Source organism: Oncorhynchus kisutch, linkage group LG7 (genome assembly GCF_002021735.2).
Source record: "Oncorhynchus kisutch isolate 150728-3 linkage group LG7, Okis_V2, whole genome shotgun sequence".
Lineage (NCBI taxonomy): Eukaryota > Metazoa > Chordata > Actinopteri > Salmoniformes > Salmonidae > Oncorhynchus > Oncorhynchus kisutch.
This window is the reverse complement of record NC_034180.2, coordinates 26,065,409-26,083,422: the sequence shown is the minus strand read 5'-3', so window position 1 is coordinate 26,083,422 and position 18,014 is coordinate 26,065,409. Positions and strand designations below refer to the sequence as shown.

Below are 18,014 nucleotides of genomic sequence, written 5' to 3'. Positions count from 1 at the left end.
TGTCCGTGTATGGCTGTGTCCGTGTATGGCTGTGCCCGTGTATGGCTGTGCCCGTGTATGGCTGTGCCCGTGTATGGCTGTGCCCGTGTATGGCTGTGCCCGTGTATGGCTGTGCCCGTGTATGGCTGTGCCCGTGTATGGCTGTGCCCGTGTATGGCTGTGCCCGTGTATGGCTGTGTCCGTGTATGGCTGTGTCCGTGTATGGCTGTGTCCGTGTATGGCTGTGTCCGTGTATGGCTGTGTCCGTGTATGGCTGTGTCCGTGTATGGCTGTGTCCGTGTATGGCTGTGTCCGTGTATGGCTGTGTATGGCTGTGTCCGTGTATGGCTGTGTCCGTGTATGGCTGTGTCCGTGTATGGCTGTGTCCGTGTATGGCTGTGTCCGTGTATGGCTGTGTCCGTGTATGGCTGTGTCCGTGTATGGCTGTGTCCGTGTATGGCTGTGTCCGTGTATGGCTGTGTCCGTGTATGGCTGTGTCCGTGTATGGCTGTGTCCGTGTATGGCTGTGTCCGTGTATGGCTGTGCCCGTGTATGGCTGTGCCCGTGTATGGCTGTGCCCGTGTATGGCTGTGCCCGTGTATGGCTGTGCCCGTGTATGGCTGTGCCCGTGTATGGCTGTGCCCGTGTATGGCTGTGTCCGTGTATGGCTGTGTCCGTGTATGGCTGTGTCCGTGTATGGCTGTGTCCGTGTATGGCTGTGTCCGTGTATGGCTGTGTCCGTGTATGGCTGTGTCCGTGTATGGCTGTGTCCGTGTATGGCTGTGTCCGTGTATGGCTGTGTCCGTGTATGGCTGTGTCCGTGTATGGCTGTGTCCGTGTATGGCTGTGTCCGTGTATGGCTGTGTCCGTGTATGGCTGTGTCCGTGTATGGCTGTGTCCGTGTATGGCTGTGTCCGTGTATGGCTGTGCCCGTGTATGGCTGTGCCCGTGTATGGCTGTGCCCGTGTATGGCTGTGCCCGTGTATGGCTGTGCCCGTGTATGGCTGTGCCCGTGTATGGCTGTGCCCGTCTCTGTCTGTCTGTCTGTCTGTCTGTCTGTCTGTCTGTCTGTCTCCAGGCAGGCTGTTCTCTGAGCAGCCAGCTAAGCCTCCAGTGCTGTCCTCATTTGTTGGTCCCAGAGAAAGGAGGTTATATCCAGGACACCATCCCCCATCTTTCCATTCTCTGGCATTTTGGAAAATCTTCATGGAGCGCCACAGCCCTGCTCACCCTCCAGCAGCGTGTGTGTGTGTGTGGACGAGACTGTTTGGGGTTAGTTCACAAAGCCTCAGCAGCACTACTAGATAGGCAAGCAGTAGCAGCTGGCTGAGGGAGGGAGGGGACCTTGCTCTGCTCTGGCCTCCGCTTCTGGCATTTCAACGCTCTGCAGTGAGAGCAGGAGCGGATTCATCTCCCTCTCCCTGCACCCCCCCTCCTTCTCGTCTTCTCTCTACTTGCCTTCGCCCCATTTTTCTCTATCCCCTCTCTAACTTCCCCTTCTTTCTCTCACCCCATTTCCTTCTCTCAATGCCCCCCTATCCTCTCACAATGCCCCCATCCATCCTTATATCTCCCTTTCAGAGCTGACTCAAAGAGAGGCAGTTTTATTGGGAGGTGACGTCCCCTTGGTTTTCTTATCAGTGTGAGTATCTAAGTATCTAAGGATGGCGATAAGGATAATGACCACATAAAGCAGTCAGTGTGTGTGTGTGTGTTCTTTCCCACCCATCGCAGGGGGACTGCAAATGAAAGGCAGCAGCAACAGTCCAGGAGGCCCTGCCTGGGATATGTTAACGCTTGACAGTCAGACCACCTCACAGGAACATATCGATTCCATTAAGCTGCTGTCTGCTACCCCACCTCCCCTGAGTCAATGGATTACCACTCCCACACACACCCTGCCAATCACTAACACCATACACAAGCATGAACACAAGTGCACACAACACACAACTCCAGGATATCATTCTGGATAATGGATATCATTTTTGGTACACATAATTAATGAGAGTAGGATAAGGGTATAATACAATAACAGCAGGATAGTACAGCAGCATTATACTAACTCCCCTCTGGCTGTCCAGCCTGTGTGTTACTACCATAGCTGTGTGTTATAGTGGTGTACTACCATAGCTGTGTGTTATAGTGGTGTACTACCATAGCTGTGTGTTATAGTGGTGTACTACCATAGCTGTGTGTTATAGTGGTGTACTACCATAGCTGTGTGTTATAGTGGTGTACTACCATAGCTGTGTTATAGTGTACTACCATAGCTGTGTGTTATAGTGTACTACCATAGCTGTGTGTTATAGTGTACTACCATAGCTGTGTGTTATAGTGTACTACCATAGCTGTGTGTTATAGTGTACTACCATAGCTGTGTGTTATAGTGTACTACCATAGCTGTGTGTTATAGTGTACTACCATAGCTGTGTGTTATAGTGTACTACCATAGCTGTGTGTTATAGTGTACTACCATAGCTGTGTGTTATAGTGTACTACCATAGCTGTGTGTTATAGTGTACTACCATAGCTATGTGTTATAGTGTACTACCATAGCTATGTGTTATAGTGTACTATCATACCTGCGTGGAGCCAGATCTGAGCCAGAGTCATCCAGGGGTGTAGGGGTCCATGTTTGGGGGCGCTGCTCTGCATGGAGGAGGCCACCTCTGACAGGGCCTGTTCCACCCGCGACGCGGCCATGGATGTGGCATGGACCGAGCCTGCAGATAGAGGGGGAGGAGGAGAGGACGACAGGGGAGAAGAGGGGGTAAGCACAGCAGCACCAGCACCTCCTCATGGTAAAAGGATGCAACTTTAGGCTAATGTTACTCCACTCATTCTGCATCCATCGTTCAGGACATTAGCTGCACAAACCTTCACACACAGATGGCTTCATGCCTTCACAAAAAGCTTCATGTTATATAGGCTACTAGTGACAGGCAGCGTTACTAAGTCAGCAGCTATTAACTGTCGATTATCCTTGCAAACCACTGATTCACATATCCAGACGTATAGACATACAATAACCTGGCTGTAGCTGTACAAACTAGGCCAACTGATTTGGGACTGGAGTTGGTGGAAAATACTATTTGGAGTGGATACTACTTTCCCCGGCTCTAAAGAGCGAGAGAGCTTTCATTATTGGCCTTAAAGAGCTTTAGATTAAAGCACAAATGGTCCCTATCTTCAAATCCTGTCAAGAAGATCTAGTGAAAGCACCGGGGCAAAGAAAAGTCCTGTGATGAATTTAGGGGGGAGAGAAAATATCCCTGGCAATAGAGAGATGTTTTTGATAAGGTCTTGCGAGTTGGGAGGAGAGATTTGATTTGTGTTTAAGCTGAAATGCTGCTAAGAGGATTTAGTGAAATGGGAATAGGAATCAGTCTCTGGGTTCTCAATCTGCATGGCAGGCTTTTGGTGAGGCACACACGGCCACTTCACTCTCACACACACAGCACACACACACACTTTCTGCATACTGGAGCTCAGTGACTCTTACGCTATAGACCCTTTAACAACCAGTAGCATCCATCTATGGTCCACATGAATGCTTTAACATGTACTCTTCTCCTCAACACACGTCATTCACCATTGCTACCGACTGGCCATAAAACACAACACCGACTCCTTTTATTGCCTCAACACACGAGTGATGAACACAAACTGAACCATACAAATACCGTCCTATATGGTTATAGCTCTATGATCTGAACACAATAGCTCCTCTAAGAAGTCTCTCTCATACAACTACACATTCTCATCCTTCACTCTGTCTCTCTGAACACCCACACCACAGGATTACAGGCAGGCAGGCAGCCTTTCGCGTCAAACTGCTTCACTCTTCTCTCTCATATCAGAAAAATAACATGTTTGCTTTCTCTCTGGCTCCCTGGTTATTGACTGAAGCGACAGTCACACAGTATGCACCTACAAACCCTGTCAGTGTCCCAAATTGCATCCTATTCCATATATAGCGCACTACTTTTGACCAGAGCCCTATGTACCCTGGTCAAAAGTAGCACTGTAAAGGGAATAGGATGCCATTTGGGACTCAGGGCCTGAGATCGATACTCTTCCCTCCCTCACAGCAGCACTAAGCCTACAGAGCCCCAGTCTCAGCCCTAGCCCCCACATTTAGCATGCAGACTGGAGACACCGGCTCTGTTCAAAAGTAGTGCACTATATCTGGAATAGGGTGCCATTTGGGATGCATCCAGCGTCAACCATGGAACTACACAGCCACGTCAGCCAAATTGAGCATATTGGCAAGGTCTGAAGGGCTTTGCCTGTTCTAGTCATTCTATTTCTATGGACACACCAACTTGATATGGCTGAAGGTTTATCGCAGAAGGAAGGAACACCCGGTTGAGTGGAGGGATTGATTGTTTTAAAAGGTCCCTGGATAGATGGAGAAAGAGCACCAGGAGCTGTACCATCAAGACAGACAGCTGTGTCACCAAGCAGGCTGTAGATACTCGTTTTATCCAATGAAGTCAATTAAAATGGCACCCACTGCAGGTGAAAGGGTCAAATTAAGCCTGGATTAAACTGGTGTAATCTTAACCTGGATGAGTGAAAATGGTAATCCATGCAGTTAGGAAAAAGTACACAAACACTCTCTCACACGCACACACACAGCGGCCTAAAAGGGTAGCCAAAAGTGCCTTCATGCAAGGTACAAAGCGCAAGGCACTAATGGAGAGCGATGTGGAGGGTGGGTTGTCAGTTCACAGCAGCACAGAAAGAATCTACATGTTCTTAAAGAAACAGTATCCATTTCACTGGGGCATGAGAGGACAGAGCTGCTTCCTCCTCATCCATTCCCCTTTTTTGTTTTGTTTCTAGTGAAGTCCAAGAGAATGTCAAAGAACACCGGGCTGGATGTATGACAAGAGTGTGGCTTGTGTGTGTTCGGGAAGCATAAATGAAACCTATTAATAGTCTGTGAAAGCCTAGAGGCCCAGCAGTGAAACTAACTGGTCTCTACAACACAAGTCAGTCAGTCATGGACAACATAGTCCATAGCTCTTTAACTAAACACAAATAAAATTACAAATGAAAAAACAAAAACACCGCTAGCCCGTCTGGGATTGGTCTGGCTAATGAGCTCTGTATTGTATGGTGGAGGGAGCCCATACGATAAGGCTGTGTGTCTGGTGGATAGAATAGAGCAGCCAGCCAGGGGAAATGATACTGCCTCTTTAATTATGGAGCTGCCTACTCCATAGCTGGCCCACCGAGTCAGGAAGCTCAGTGAGCTAATTGTTTAGCTGTAGCACAAAGGGCCTGAGGACAAAAATAAATAAATTAAACAAAACAAAACAGAAAATAAGGTGAGCTAGCGAATAGCGGCCGGACAGCCTCCAGTATGGTCCACACGTGGTGGATGACTGACTGACTTTAGGAGCACAGACAGACAGAGGGACAGGCAGGTGGGTTGGTGGTGACGGATGGATACATTGACTGTGGAGGAAAAGAAAAATCAGGCCAAGGCCAGGAGGCGTGATACATCAGTCAGAGTCCAGCGTCAGTGGGAGAGAAGGAGCGGAGGGAGAAAAGCGCTACTTACAAACTGAAAACATGGAGTAAAAACCATGATACTGATGAAAGTTAGCATCTGGAGCGCTGCCTTTAAAATAACAAATCAACAAACAACAAAGAACAAAGATTACTTAAAATAGAAAATTAATTAAAGAGGGAAAATTAAAGAGATACAGCTAGGAGAAAACTTTAAAATCACTTCCACTCAACAACAAAACTGAAGTATACTTAACAGAAACATTTCAAAAAGACACTAACATTAGTGACTGCTGAAGTTATTTATGCTAAGGTAGTGTCAGTGAAAATGGATCCACACAATGATTTACTATCAATGTGTCAATCCAATCCATCCTAAACTGCTTCACCCCTGCACGTTTTGTGCAAGCTTTTCCTTCCTTAAAATCACCTTTATCACGTTCCTTATTTAAACATCAAACATGCATTATGACGGGCAAACACAAAAACCTTGGACCTCTATATTGCAGGTGTAAATACACTGTGGTTATTTGAAGTGCCTCAATCCAACCCTTTATCAAGCAGTAAAACATAAAATGATACAATGGAAGGTGACGAGGGAAAGATAGAACACCAAAGGACAAATTAACAGAGTGATGAATAGAAAGAGAAAGCCAGGGGACACAGAGAGCTTGATAGAGGAGAGAACATAACAGGAAGTACTGTGACGTGTGTGTGTGGAGTGAGCGTGCTTGAGCGAGTGCGGGTGGGTTTTTACCTGTATTGCCGGTAGAGTGTACCTGTAGTACTAGTGCCTAACCAGAACCTCTCCTCACACTCTGTATCCTACACTTCCTCTGTTAACCCCAAAACATGCCAACTGAACTGACATCTTGTTTGTCAGACGTTGTTGTTTCTCAGGCAGATTAGGGACTTAACGTCGTCCACTCAGTGTCTCCGTGGCGATAGGACAGGATCCCGTTATGCCCACAGGACTGGACACACCCGACTCACTATTGGGCCGACCCAAATCATACTGTGCTGGCTGGCTATGATATGTTTTCACCTCGTCCTTTCCAGCATGGTCTTTTAGCATTGTTAAGGAACTATACATAGAACACACACCACACCACAGCCCAGAACACTGGTACACTACAACTACTGTATCTAGGGCTTAATCAGTGAAGTCACTTTCTAAATGGCACCCCATTACCTATAGTGCACTACACCAGAGTCAAAACTAGTGCACTATGTAGGGAAAAGGGTGCCATTTTGGACGAGTAAAAAAAAAACGCACACCCAGCAAGCATGGTTGTGATTGGGCAGTGAGTCACGCACGCCACAACATGCCATTGGCCGCACGTGGTGCAGAGGAGCATTACTATTGGTGGACTCTCGTCGAGGGGTGTGGTCACAGAAAGCATGATGGCCGCCGGCTGGCTTCGGGGGGTGCAGAGGGGGATCGGCCCTGGGGGGTGTGATGGGTGGAGGGAGGTGGGAGGGGCCGGCGTGAAAGAGAGGGGAAGAGGGCTCGGACCCCGAGAGAGAGGAGGAGCCAGAGACTAGAAACAACAGAAAAGTAAAAGATGACACAGATATATATATATAAAAAACACAGAACATATGAAGACTGCAGCCTTTCCTTAGCAACAGCTAACTGAAAGTAGAGAAAATGGCATAGCTGACTTAAAGAGACCTTTCGGTTGATCAGTCTGAGGAGTATTTCTGTCTTTGTGGGGAAAAACTAATTCTGATTGGCTGGGCCTGGCTCCCCCGCCCCTACCCAGTCATGTAAAATCCATAGATTAGGGCCTAATGAATTGACTTAAACTGAATGATTTTCTTATATGTAACTGTACCATTTTTAAAATTGTGGCATGTTCCGTTTATATTTTTTTTCAGTATACTCTGATACGGTATGGTGTAACACACAGATAAAAGCCTTTATTGTGATAGGAAGGACAAGCTGTTGGACATTGAACACTGCAGTAAAAAACATGAATATTTAGAAAATGAAAGATGTTGATCAAACGGTCACACACTTTGACAGGATGTAGTCTACAGGGTGTGTCTTCACACCTCTGACAGAGACAGAATGGGGAAATACAAGATGTGATGTTTAAAATGTCTGGACAGACTGCTTTAGTGTCGTTTTCTAGCTGCAATGACAAGAGACCTTTATATATTTTTTCTTTTCTTTTCTAGACTGCTGAGGAGGCTGGTGAGAGGAGTTATAGGAGGAATGGCTGGAATGGAATAAATCACATCAAACAAATGGAAACCACATGTTGAACTCCATTCCATCAATTCCATTCCAGCCATTACAAAGAGCCCATCCTCCTATAGCTCCTCCCACCAGCCTCCGCTGTTAGAATGGTATTCCTTGGCTTCTTCAATATACAGGTGTGGTTGTAGATACAGTAGTCATGTTGAGACAGGACACAGTGTGACGACAGAGACTTGGACAGGGATGTACAGTTACAGTAGTAGACTCATGTGAATATATGTAGCTGCTGCTAGAGAGGCTTTAACCTGCATGTCCCTGGGATTCATTTTAATACATTTTCATGACCTACAGGCATTTGAAGCTTTCTGCTTCCCTCATAATGGGATAGCAACCATGTTAAGTAGCCTGGTCACATATCTGTTTGTTCTCTTGCCAACTCCACCGTCACTGTCAAGCCCCTGATGGCACACACTCAGGCTACATGTTAAGTGTCCTGGGGTAAGCTAGTGTCCTGCTTTTATAACTCCTCTCCATTTCACTATGGTTGCGAGGTAGTGGTAGTGAGGTTAGACTTACCCGTCTCTGGATCACTGAAGTCAGGCAGCGTCATGGCATTGAGCGTCCTTCGGTCTGCTATGGCTCTATCCAACAGGCTGCTGCCTCGACCTGAATCACTGGACACACACAAACAGAGAAAATAGGTAAAACACCAACTAGACAGCTAAGCTTCCTGAAAACCCTCCCTGCCCATCTATCCTCTTAGCATGACTGCTGCACAGGTTAAGAGCTGTGTTTTTGTCTGTCTTTGGTAAGATTCACAGTTACTGCAATGGGATAGGTGATGAAACCGAGAGCAACGCTCCAAGTTTAGGAAGGATTAAGGTACCAGGCAGTGGACTGGGTCTGCCTCTGCTACAAAGACTAATGCAAAATCCAGGTCATGAAACAGAAGGATGTACTGGATAGTCACGAATTTGGAGATATCCCCTAATCAAGTGTCACAGGGACAGTTAAACATTCTGATGTATTGGTCTGGGTGGATTACTGGTCCCTGTCTGAACTCCTGCATCTTTCTACTCATTCTGTCATATCCAGGAAATCACAGCCACGAGCAAAAGGAGAGTCCAGTTCAGTTCTGTCGTTTGTTTGGGATGGTATATTTCAACAGCATTGACGGGAAACGCACGCAGAGGCAGTAAAACTCAAAATGCGAGACAGAAGAACCGCCATAAAACAGAGCTTTAACACAGCAATGTGTTCGCTTCCGGTCTATTCCCCTCCTGTAGGGTTTGACTGAGGTAAACACTATTTCACCGTCTATAATGACCAGCGAGTATACACAGACAATACAGTATAGTGATAGTAGGGCAACAGTAGCCTCGGCCCCCGTCTATGGGGGGTGGGTGCAGCAGAGGACCAGGAGGAGAGGTGTCTGGTTACTTGTAATTGATCTCCGTGGACTAAACCTCTTCAGTTTAACGAGAGTCTGACATGGAGGTGAGGGACTGATCTGTCCACGCTGACTCGCGCTCTCTCTCTCTGCTGCATGGCTACCATTAGCTGCAGACGGGCTGTGTCCCAAATGGCACCATATCCATATTGTAGTCCACCATTTTTGACAGGAGTCCATAGTGTAGTGCACTAACTAGGGAATAGGCACCATTTGGGACACACACTCTGGAGATTTTGGGTTATGGCTAGACGAGACAGTAACAGTAAGGAAAGGAGTATACGTCATTTAGCTCAATCAATCAACGTTGTATAGTAGTTACAGAGTTACAAAGTGCTTTCATGTACTCTGCTCTCAGGCCTGTGTTTCTCTTTAAAGCGTGGTAAAAAGCCATGGATAAAAATCAGGGAAGCAGTGCTGCTCCATCTCTCGTGATAGTTAATACCAGTGTTTTGCAGGAGATTGTGGCTAAAGTCGGTGCACATATTTACAAAAGGAGATCGGGTTAATGCACATTTGGCCCCAGACTCAGACCAGCCTCACTCGCTCGTCCTTTTCTGACATTCCAAAACACTACATTATACGGCATAATATTCCTGAAGGTGGTTTGTAATACCGCAGGTTGCAATAGTAGTGTGTCCGACATATTTTACTGCTATTTTCCATACACAGTTCCATTCAATCTAGCGGACAAAACATGTTGCCTGTGTAATGGGTACTACTATACTGTACCTGGGGTTGGTGAGGTTGTAACAGGACTTCCAGATCTGCAGCATGTGTTTGCAGGTGAGCAGAGCCTCCTCAGGTCCTCGACACAACGTCTCCAGCTTCACCTTGGTGAACAACAGGCTGCGGGGAGACACCCAGTTTGAGACACAGGATAACACACAGTTATCTACAGAGTGGACTCTCTGCATCTCTTTATAATGATACAACTCAGATAAAAACATTGTAGTAATACAGGTGGTGTGGGAGAAATGTAGTATTTTCCACCCAGCACCTAAGCTATGTGTACACACTGAGGTTGCAGAGAGAGGAGAGCACCCTTCACCGCCTGCTACACACTCCATCGTCAATGAGTAGCATTAGAATTCTATCTCCAGGATGCTTGGGAGGAGATCTAGCAGAGGAGGGGTGCATTCACCAAGAGAAGAGAAGAGTAGCGTTTGATGAAAGCCTATGTAGACACTAATTTGCTCCCAGAGAGAGAGTAGTGTGAGAGTGAGACAATTCCATTGGTCTGGTGTGGTGGACGGTGGTGGACAGTGCTGTGAATTAAGTTCCCATTTATAGACTCCTCCCCCATCTCACCCACCCTTCTCTCCTAGGCGAACACGTTCCTCCCAGTGCAGCACTGTGATATAAATACAACATGACCTTACCGTCACCTTTCCATCTCCTCCTCATCCCAACATACACACAACCCCCACCAAATGGTTAAACAAAAAAATGAAAATAAAACACATATATATTGAATACATAGTTGAAGTCGGAAGTTTACATACACTTAGGTTGGAGTCGTTAAAACTAATCTAAAACTAAAACTAATCTCCACAAATTTCTTGTTAACAAACTATAGTTTTGGCAAGTCGGTTAGGAAATCTACTTTGTGCATGACACAAGTCATTTTTACAACAATTGTTTACAGACCATTTTACTTATAATTCACTGTATCACAATTCCAGTGTGTCAGATGTTTACACACTATAACCTGCCCAGGGACTGCGGTTGAAAATTAGCCGGCTGGCTAAAACCGGCACTTTTACTGAAACGTTGATTAATGTGCACTGTCCCTGTAAAAATAAAATCAACTCAACTCAACTAAGTTGACTGTGCCTTTAAATAGCTTGGAAAATTCCAGAAAATGATGTCATGGCTTTAGAAGCTTCTGATAAATGATGTCAATTAGCCTGAGTCAATTGGAGGTGTACCTGTGGATGTATTTCAAGGCCTACCTTCAAACAGTGCCTCTTTGCTTGACATCATGGGAAAATCAAAAGAAAATCAGCCAAGACCTCAGAAAAAAGATTCCAAACGCCTGAAGGTACCGCGTTCATCTGTACAAACAATAGTATGCAAGTATAAACACCATGGGACCACGCAGCCATCATACCGCTCAGGAAGGAGACGTGTTCGGTCTCCTAGAGATGAATGTACTTTGGTGCGAAAAGTGCAAATCAATCCCAGAACAACTGCAACGGACCGTGTGAAGATGCTGGAGGAAACAGGTACAAAAGTATCCATATCCACAGGAAAATTAGTCCTATATCGACATAACCTGAAAGGTCACTCAGCAATGAAGAACCACTGCTCCAAAACCGCCAGAAAAAAGCCAGACTACGGTTTGCAACTGCATACCGGGACAAAGATCTTACTTTTTGGAGAAATGTCCTCTGGTCTGATGAAACAAAAATAGAACTGTTTGGCCATAATGACCATCGTTATGTTTGGAGGAAAAAGGGGGAGGCTTAGAAGCCGAAGAACACCATCCCAACCATGAAGCATGGGGGTGGCAGCAACATGTTGTGGGGCTGCTATGCTGCACTTCACAAAAATAGATGGCGTCATGAGTAGTGAAAATGATGTTGATATATTGAAGCAACATCTCAAGACATCAGTCAGGAAGTTAAAGCTAGGTTGCAAATGGGTCTTCCAAATGGACAATGACCCCAAGCATACTTCCAAAGTTTTGGCAAAATGGTTTAAGGACAACAAAGTCAAGGTATTGGAGGGGCCATCACAAAGCCCTGACTTCAATCCTATAGAAACAAAATGTGCGAGCAAGGAGGCCTACAAACCTGACTCAGTTACACCAGCCCTGTCAGGAGGAATGGGACAAAATTCACCCAACTTATTGTGGGAAGCTTGTGGAAGGCTACCCAAAACGTTTGACCCAAGGTAAACAATTTAAAGGCAATGCTACCAAATACTAATTGAGTGTATGTAAACTTCTAACCCACTGGGAATGTGATGAAAGAAATAAAAGCTGAAATAAATCTCTAATATTATTGACATTTCACGTTCTTAAAATAAAGTGGTGATCCTAACTGACCTAAGACGGAATTTTTACTAGGACTAAATGTCAGGAATTGTGAAAAACTGAGTTTAAATGTATTTGGCTAAGGTGTATGTAAACTTCTGGCTTCAACTGTAAGTATTCACAATCCTGAGTCAATGCATGTTAGAATCATCTTTGGCAGCGATTACAGCTGTGTCTTTCTCGGTAAGTCTCAAAGAGATTTCCCCACCTGGATTGTACAATATTTGCACATTATTCTTAAAAAAAATAATCAAGCTCTGTCAAGTTGGTTGTTAATCATTATCAAGTCTTGCCATAGATTTTCAAGATGATTTAAGTCAAAACTGTAACTACGCTTCTCAGGAACATTCAACGTAATCTTTGTAAGCTACTCCAGTGTATATTTGGCCTTGTGTTTTAGGTTATTGACCTGCTGAAAGGTGAATTTGTCTCCCAGTGTCTGTTGGAAAGCAGACTGAACCAGGTTTTCCGATAAGATTTTGCTTGGACTTATCCCCCCAAAACGCCCTTGCCGATGACAAGCATACCCATAACATGATGCAGCCACCACTATGCTTGAAAATATTAAGAGTGGAACTCTTGGATTTGTCCGAAACATAACACTTTGTATTCAGGACATAAAGTTAATTTCTTTGCCCAATGTTTTGCCGTTTTACGTTAGTGCCTTACAAACAGGATGCATGTTTAAGAATATTTTTTATTCTGTACAGGTTTCCTTCTTTTCGCTCTGTCATTTAAGTTAGTATTGTGGAGTAACTACAATGTTGTTGATCCATCCTCACTTTTCTCCCATCACAGCCATTAAACTCTGTTTTAAAGTCACCATTGGCCTCATGGAAAATCCTTGAGCGGGTTTCTTCCTCTCTGGCAACTGAGTTAGGAAGGATGCCTATATCTTTATAGTGACTGGGTGTATTGATACACCATCCAAAGTGTAATTAATAACTTCACCATGCTCAAAGGGATATTCAATGTCTGCTTTATTCAGGTGCCCTTATTTGCAAGGCATTGGAAAACCTCCCTGGTCTTTGTGGTTGAATCTGTGTTTGAAATTCACTGCTTTACTGAGGGACCTTAATAGATAATTGTATGTATGTATGTATGTATGTATGAGGTACAGAGACGAGGTAGTCATTCAAATATCATGTTGAACACAAATATTGCACACAGAGTGAGTCCATGTAACTTATTATGTGACTTGTTAAGTATAAAAAGGCTTGCCATAACAAAGGGGTTAAAGAGTCAAGACATTTCAACTTTTCATTTTTAATGAATTAGTTAAAACAATTCTAAAAATATAATTCCAATTTGACATTATGAGGTATTGTGTGTAGGCCAGTGACACAAAATGTCAATTTAATCCATTTTAAATTCAGGCTGTAACACAAGGCACAGTAAATATTCACAGAACTCACCCTCAGCGTCATGTTTTTACACGCACACATAGCCGTGCACACACACACACACACACACTTACTTCACTCTCCCCCAGGGAGAGCCGATGCTCAATCAAGCTTGTGTAAAAACAGGGTAAAAAAAGAATACAAAATTGGAAAATGAAAAAGCGTGTTCTTTTTAATTTTATGTAAGTGGCTGAGGCAGAGATACCGAGGCACAGAAGCCAATACTGTGCTGGCCTGAGGGTACAGCAGACTAAATCTATTAGATATTGTGAAATTCAAACACCGGAAACAAACAGAGCAGGGAAAAGAGAGATAAAAAAGAGGATCTCAGAGTTACGTAGAGTCAGGGGTGTGAGAGGGGCAGGGTTTGTGCACAAATTAACCATCAGACAGAGATGATGGAGAGACGGCAAAGGAAAAAGCACTCTGATTTCTATCAGTAACTAACACACAGCTCCGAAAATACAATTAAAATTGCTGTCTCTCTCTGCCGCCAAAATAACCACGCTGATCTGTGTGTGTGTGGATGGCTGGCATGCCGTACCCACTGCCCACTCCCTCTGCCCTTCCTGGTAGCAAACCCTCCCATCCCCAGGCATCACACTGGTCTAATTAAGGATGCCATGTGCTGATCTCCCTGATGCCCAGGACAATGTTAATAACACACTGAGCAGAGTGGCACGCTGACTGATCCTTTGGTTAATGTGTTTGTTCACATGCCAACACCAAAGCTATAGACTAATGCCTCTGTGATGGCCTGCATGAGTATGAGGAGTTTAGAGTGAGTATGAAGAGTCCGATGTGGAGAAAGATTCCAGACTCACATGAAGCTTTCTGGGTACTCGCTGAGCGCCATCTCGATGATGTTGAGAGCGTCGTGGTAGTGTTTCTGGGCCGATAGCAGCAGGGCCAGCAGGTGGAGAGAGTGCACGTCGTCTCCCTGCAGCTGCAGAGCCTGACGCACGTACCCCAGTGCCTCCGGGATCTACAGCACACAGATCACATAGACCACCAGTCATCCACAGCCAGAGGTGCTGCTATCTGGCCATGCTGGAGAGGATGCACTTTCTGACCACAAATGTCATTTTAATCACTAACCCAATGGTTCACTTCTCCAGTCCTCCTGTACACCAAACAGCAGTCCCGGACAAATGCCTGATTCAACTCATTGAGGGCCTGATGATTAGTTGACAAGTTGAATAGAGGTGTGTTTGTCCAGGGCAACAATAAAACATGTGTACGATTGGGGGTATTGGAGGACAGGAGATGTGAAACACTGCCCTAACCTAAAGTAGGGCAAACAGCTCATGTACTTGCTCAGCAGTTTTATATACACCCCCCCCCCCCCCCATGCCCATCTTGTGAAAACCAATTACAAGTCTGATGGAGTAGATACATGCTCAAAAACAGCTTACTCGTTAACACCTGCTTCCATCACCCCGGTAATAACTAATATAAGGTCCTTTACATTTGTCTTCCACTTCGAAAATCAATGGTATATGTTAGCTGTGTGTGTGTGTGTGTGTGTGTGTGTGTGAGTGAGTGAATCAATACTGGCCAACAGATGGAATCTAATCAGAGACTACATTTGGTATTAGAGGCACCTGGGGGTTTTATAATAATACAGTACAATGGCTGTCTATCACTGAATGTAATTACAATTCACAATCCCTCTCTATCCTCTCCTCTCCCCTCTCCAGACCTGCTCCCGTCAGAAATGCACCCTTGACATTTCCGTCTCATGGTTTTTAAATCAATTTTAATGTCACATTATTTCCAGACTCCCCGTGTCTCAAACCAACACTTTATTTGGGTCTTTATCACCATAGAAACAGTCCTGGTCCCTCTATCAGCGGTTAGATTTCATCTATCTCCCTCAATCTGATGGGAGGATCGACGAGAGATTACAGAGGAAGGACAGAGAGAAGACAGAGAAAAAATGAGAAAGACACACGGGGGGGTATAGAGAGGAGTATAGAGTTGAGAAAGAGACTATATACATGGAGAGACCGAAAGAGCGAGTTTACATTGACCCGTGTGAAAGATGAGCACCTTTACCTCGTAGGGGGTTGAGGCACTGAGCGGAAACACACACATCTATCTACAGGGAGTATCAGTGTTGCTAAACCAGCTCCGACACGCAGAGAAGCTCATTAGTTCCATCCTGACTCTGAGCCACAGTGTGTGTGTGGCCTTACCTGCCGTGACACAGCCAGCTGCAGGGCCAGGTAGAAGGCAGCCAGGTGGTCTGTGGGGGACAAGCTCTGGGCTCTGAAACAGAGATGAGGAGTAGTGAGTGAGTAGGTAGGTACAAAGTGTCCTTCAAATACTATCAGCAGGTACCACTGATCCACTATGGCATTACAAAAATATATATATACCCTTGCATGACTGCTGCTGAGAATGCTGATTGATTGCAGTTTCATAAAGCAGGGAAATGAATGCACTCACCGGGATTTTTTTAAACCACTATCCTATAGTACCAGGTCCTATTACGCTGGAAATACCAGGGGACTAACCTTGAATGAGTCAGGTATATATCCATCCAATCCCCTACTGAACAAGCCACTCCAAGCCCTGCCCTGTCTTGGCCTGCCCCAAACCACTTGAGGTGGGCTTACATGGTTCTCACCAAACGATCTCTGTGCTTAAACAGGCTCTTTTATACCAGTGCTGAGTTAATGTGTCAGGAGAGTGGTGTGAGACTGAGGAAGATTCAACCTCCATTATGGGAGCCAGGGCCGAGAAGCCCCAGAGGGGAGTAGAGGCAGGGACAGAGACAGGAAAGAGGAGACACGGGGATGGGGTACAGGGTACAAGGAGAGTGGTGTCAGACAACACCACCATTAGAGAGACAGCAGGGGCAGGGAGACATCGAGAGAGGGGATGTGGGACAGGGATATCTATATTGCTTCATTCTTTAAAAACTGAGAGGTACGAGGACTCACCTCTGGAATGCACCCAGGGCCTTCCTCTGATACTCCTCCTGCATCCCCCGTAGGGACGCTGTAGGGAGAAAGAGGGAGAGAGAGAGGGAGAGACAGGAAGGGGATGAGGGGTGTGGGAGATGGAGAGGAAATATGAGGGGAAAAATGAAAAGAGAAAGTGGACAAACAGCAGGAGAGAAAGGAGTAAACAGAGCAGAAAACAGAGAAGGCAGCAGATGGGAGAGCCACATCAATTGAGTGAGCATTTAAGAGCGAGTGAAATGGAGAGAGACAGAGAGAGGGAAATGGAGTGAAGAACAGACGGGAGGGGAGGAAGGAGATTGAGAGAAGGCAAGAGAATGAGAAACAAAAGGGGAGTGAGTGATTAGGTTCAGGAGGAGGAAGGGAAGGGAGCTTACATTAGGCTTCGTTAAGTCATAAATATTCAGCTTGTGTACGCCATATGTTACAGTGGAGATAAGCTGAATGTGGGAGTGAGAGGAGAGCAATGTAGGACTGTCATACACCAGAGATAGTCAGTGGCTGTTAGTGTGTCTGGGTGAGGTGTGACTGGGTGAGGTGTGACTGATAGCTGTGGACATTAATGTGTTATGGTCATGTCACATTAACAATCCTTTCCCTCCTTACCTCACTCTGATCTAAAAGAACTGAGCAGATGAAAGCAATCCTACTGATTTTCCACCATTTCTTTTACCCGTCCAATCAAGTGCAAATGAAAGGGAGGAGACGAGGAGAGGACATGTTTTCAAGAAATTGAGACAGAGCCCTGGCCCTGGGTGGAATACTGTACGATGTCAGTGGCTGAAAGTGGGAGCGGTCCCTCACCGTCTGTAGCCTTGAGGCTGTACACCAGGCCGATGGCTAGGTAACCTTTAGCTCGGAACTCTGAGGCCTTCTCCCCCATGTCCACCACCATCTTAGCAAAACACTCTCCTTCCTCCAGCTAGACAGAACGAGTGAGAGACTATTAGAGTCCTATAATGGAGAAAGTTAAATCACATGGGAAAAATAATGTCATGATTTCTACGAGAGATATGCGAGGACCGTTGCTGGGCTTGTTGTTGTCGCTCACCCAATGGAGTGCTCCGATGCACAGCTTGACGGCTAGCAGGGGAATGGTTGGGTCGTCGGGCTTCAGACGGATACACTCCTTCAATACCTTTACCGCTCGGGCCGACTGAGCACACACACACACGGTCAAGGACAGAGTAATGCTGTACATAAATTAAATAAGCATGATGTCACAGTAGTGATGTCAGACTTACCTTCCCAGCAGCCATCAGTGAAAGGGCCAGCTGGTACCAGAGATGGAACTCCTCAAAGGCAAACTTCATGGCCCTCTCAAGACACTGCAGACGCAAGACAAAGATCAATAACACTCACTTGATATCACATTTACCTGTCAATTAAAATAGAGAAATATCTGAATTCAACATTACTCAGGCATTACAATGTTACTCAAGAA

At 45.6% G+C, this 18,014-nt stretch overlaps 1 protein-coding gene across 3 annotated transcripts in view; it reads right to left on the bottom strand.

Moving 5' to 3' along the window:
• LOC109894829 (tetratricopeptide repeat protein 7B) overlaps positions 1 to 18,014 on the bottom strand; it is a 60,538-nt gene that overhangs the window by 9,199 nt on the left and 33,325 nt on the right. The window contains exons 10-19 of one of the 3 annotated variants that reach the window (XM_031828751.1): positions 17,815 to 17,898; positions 17,622 to 17,726; positions 17,375 to 17,492; positions 16,550 to 16,607; positions 15,800 to 15,872; positions 14,426 to 14,586; positions 9,891 to 10,007; positions 8,285 to 8,382; positions 6,864 to 7,043; positions 2,565 to 2,705 (exon numbers count right to left, since the gene is read on the bottom strand). In XM_031828751.1, coding sequence (XP_031684611.1) covers positions 2,565 to 2,705; positions 6,864 to 7,043; positions 8,285 to 8,382; positions 9,891 to 10,007; positions 14,426 to 14,586; positions 15,800 to 15,872; positions 16,550 to 16,607; positions 17,375 to 17,492; positions 17,622 to 17,726; positions 17,815 to 17,898 — 1,135 coding nt within the window. Of the gene's footprint in view, positions 1 to 2,564; positions 2,706 to 5,554; positions 5,615 to 6,863; positions 7,044 to 8,284; positions 8,383 to 9,890; positions 10,008 to 14,425; positions 14,587 to 15,799; positions 15,873 to 16,549; positions 16,608 to 17,374; positions 17,493 to 17,621; positions 17,727 to 17,814; positions 17,899 to 18,014 lie in introns of all 3 variants that reach the window. The other 2 variants (XM_031828752.1, XM_031828753.1) reach the window with 2 other exon arrangements.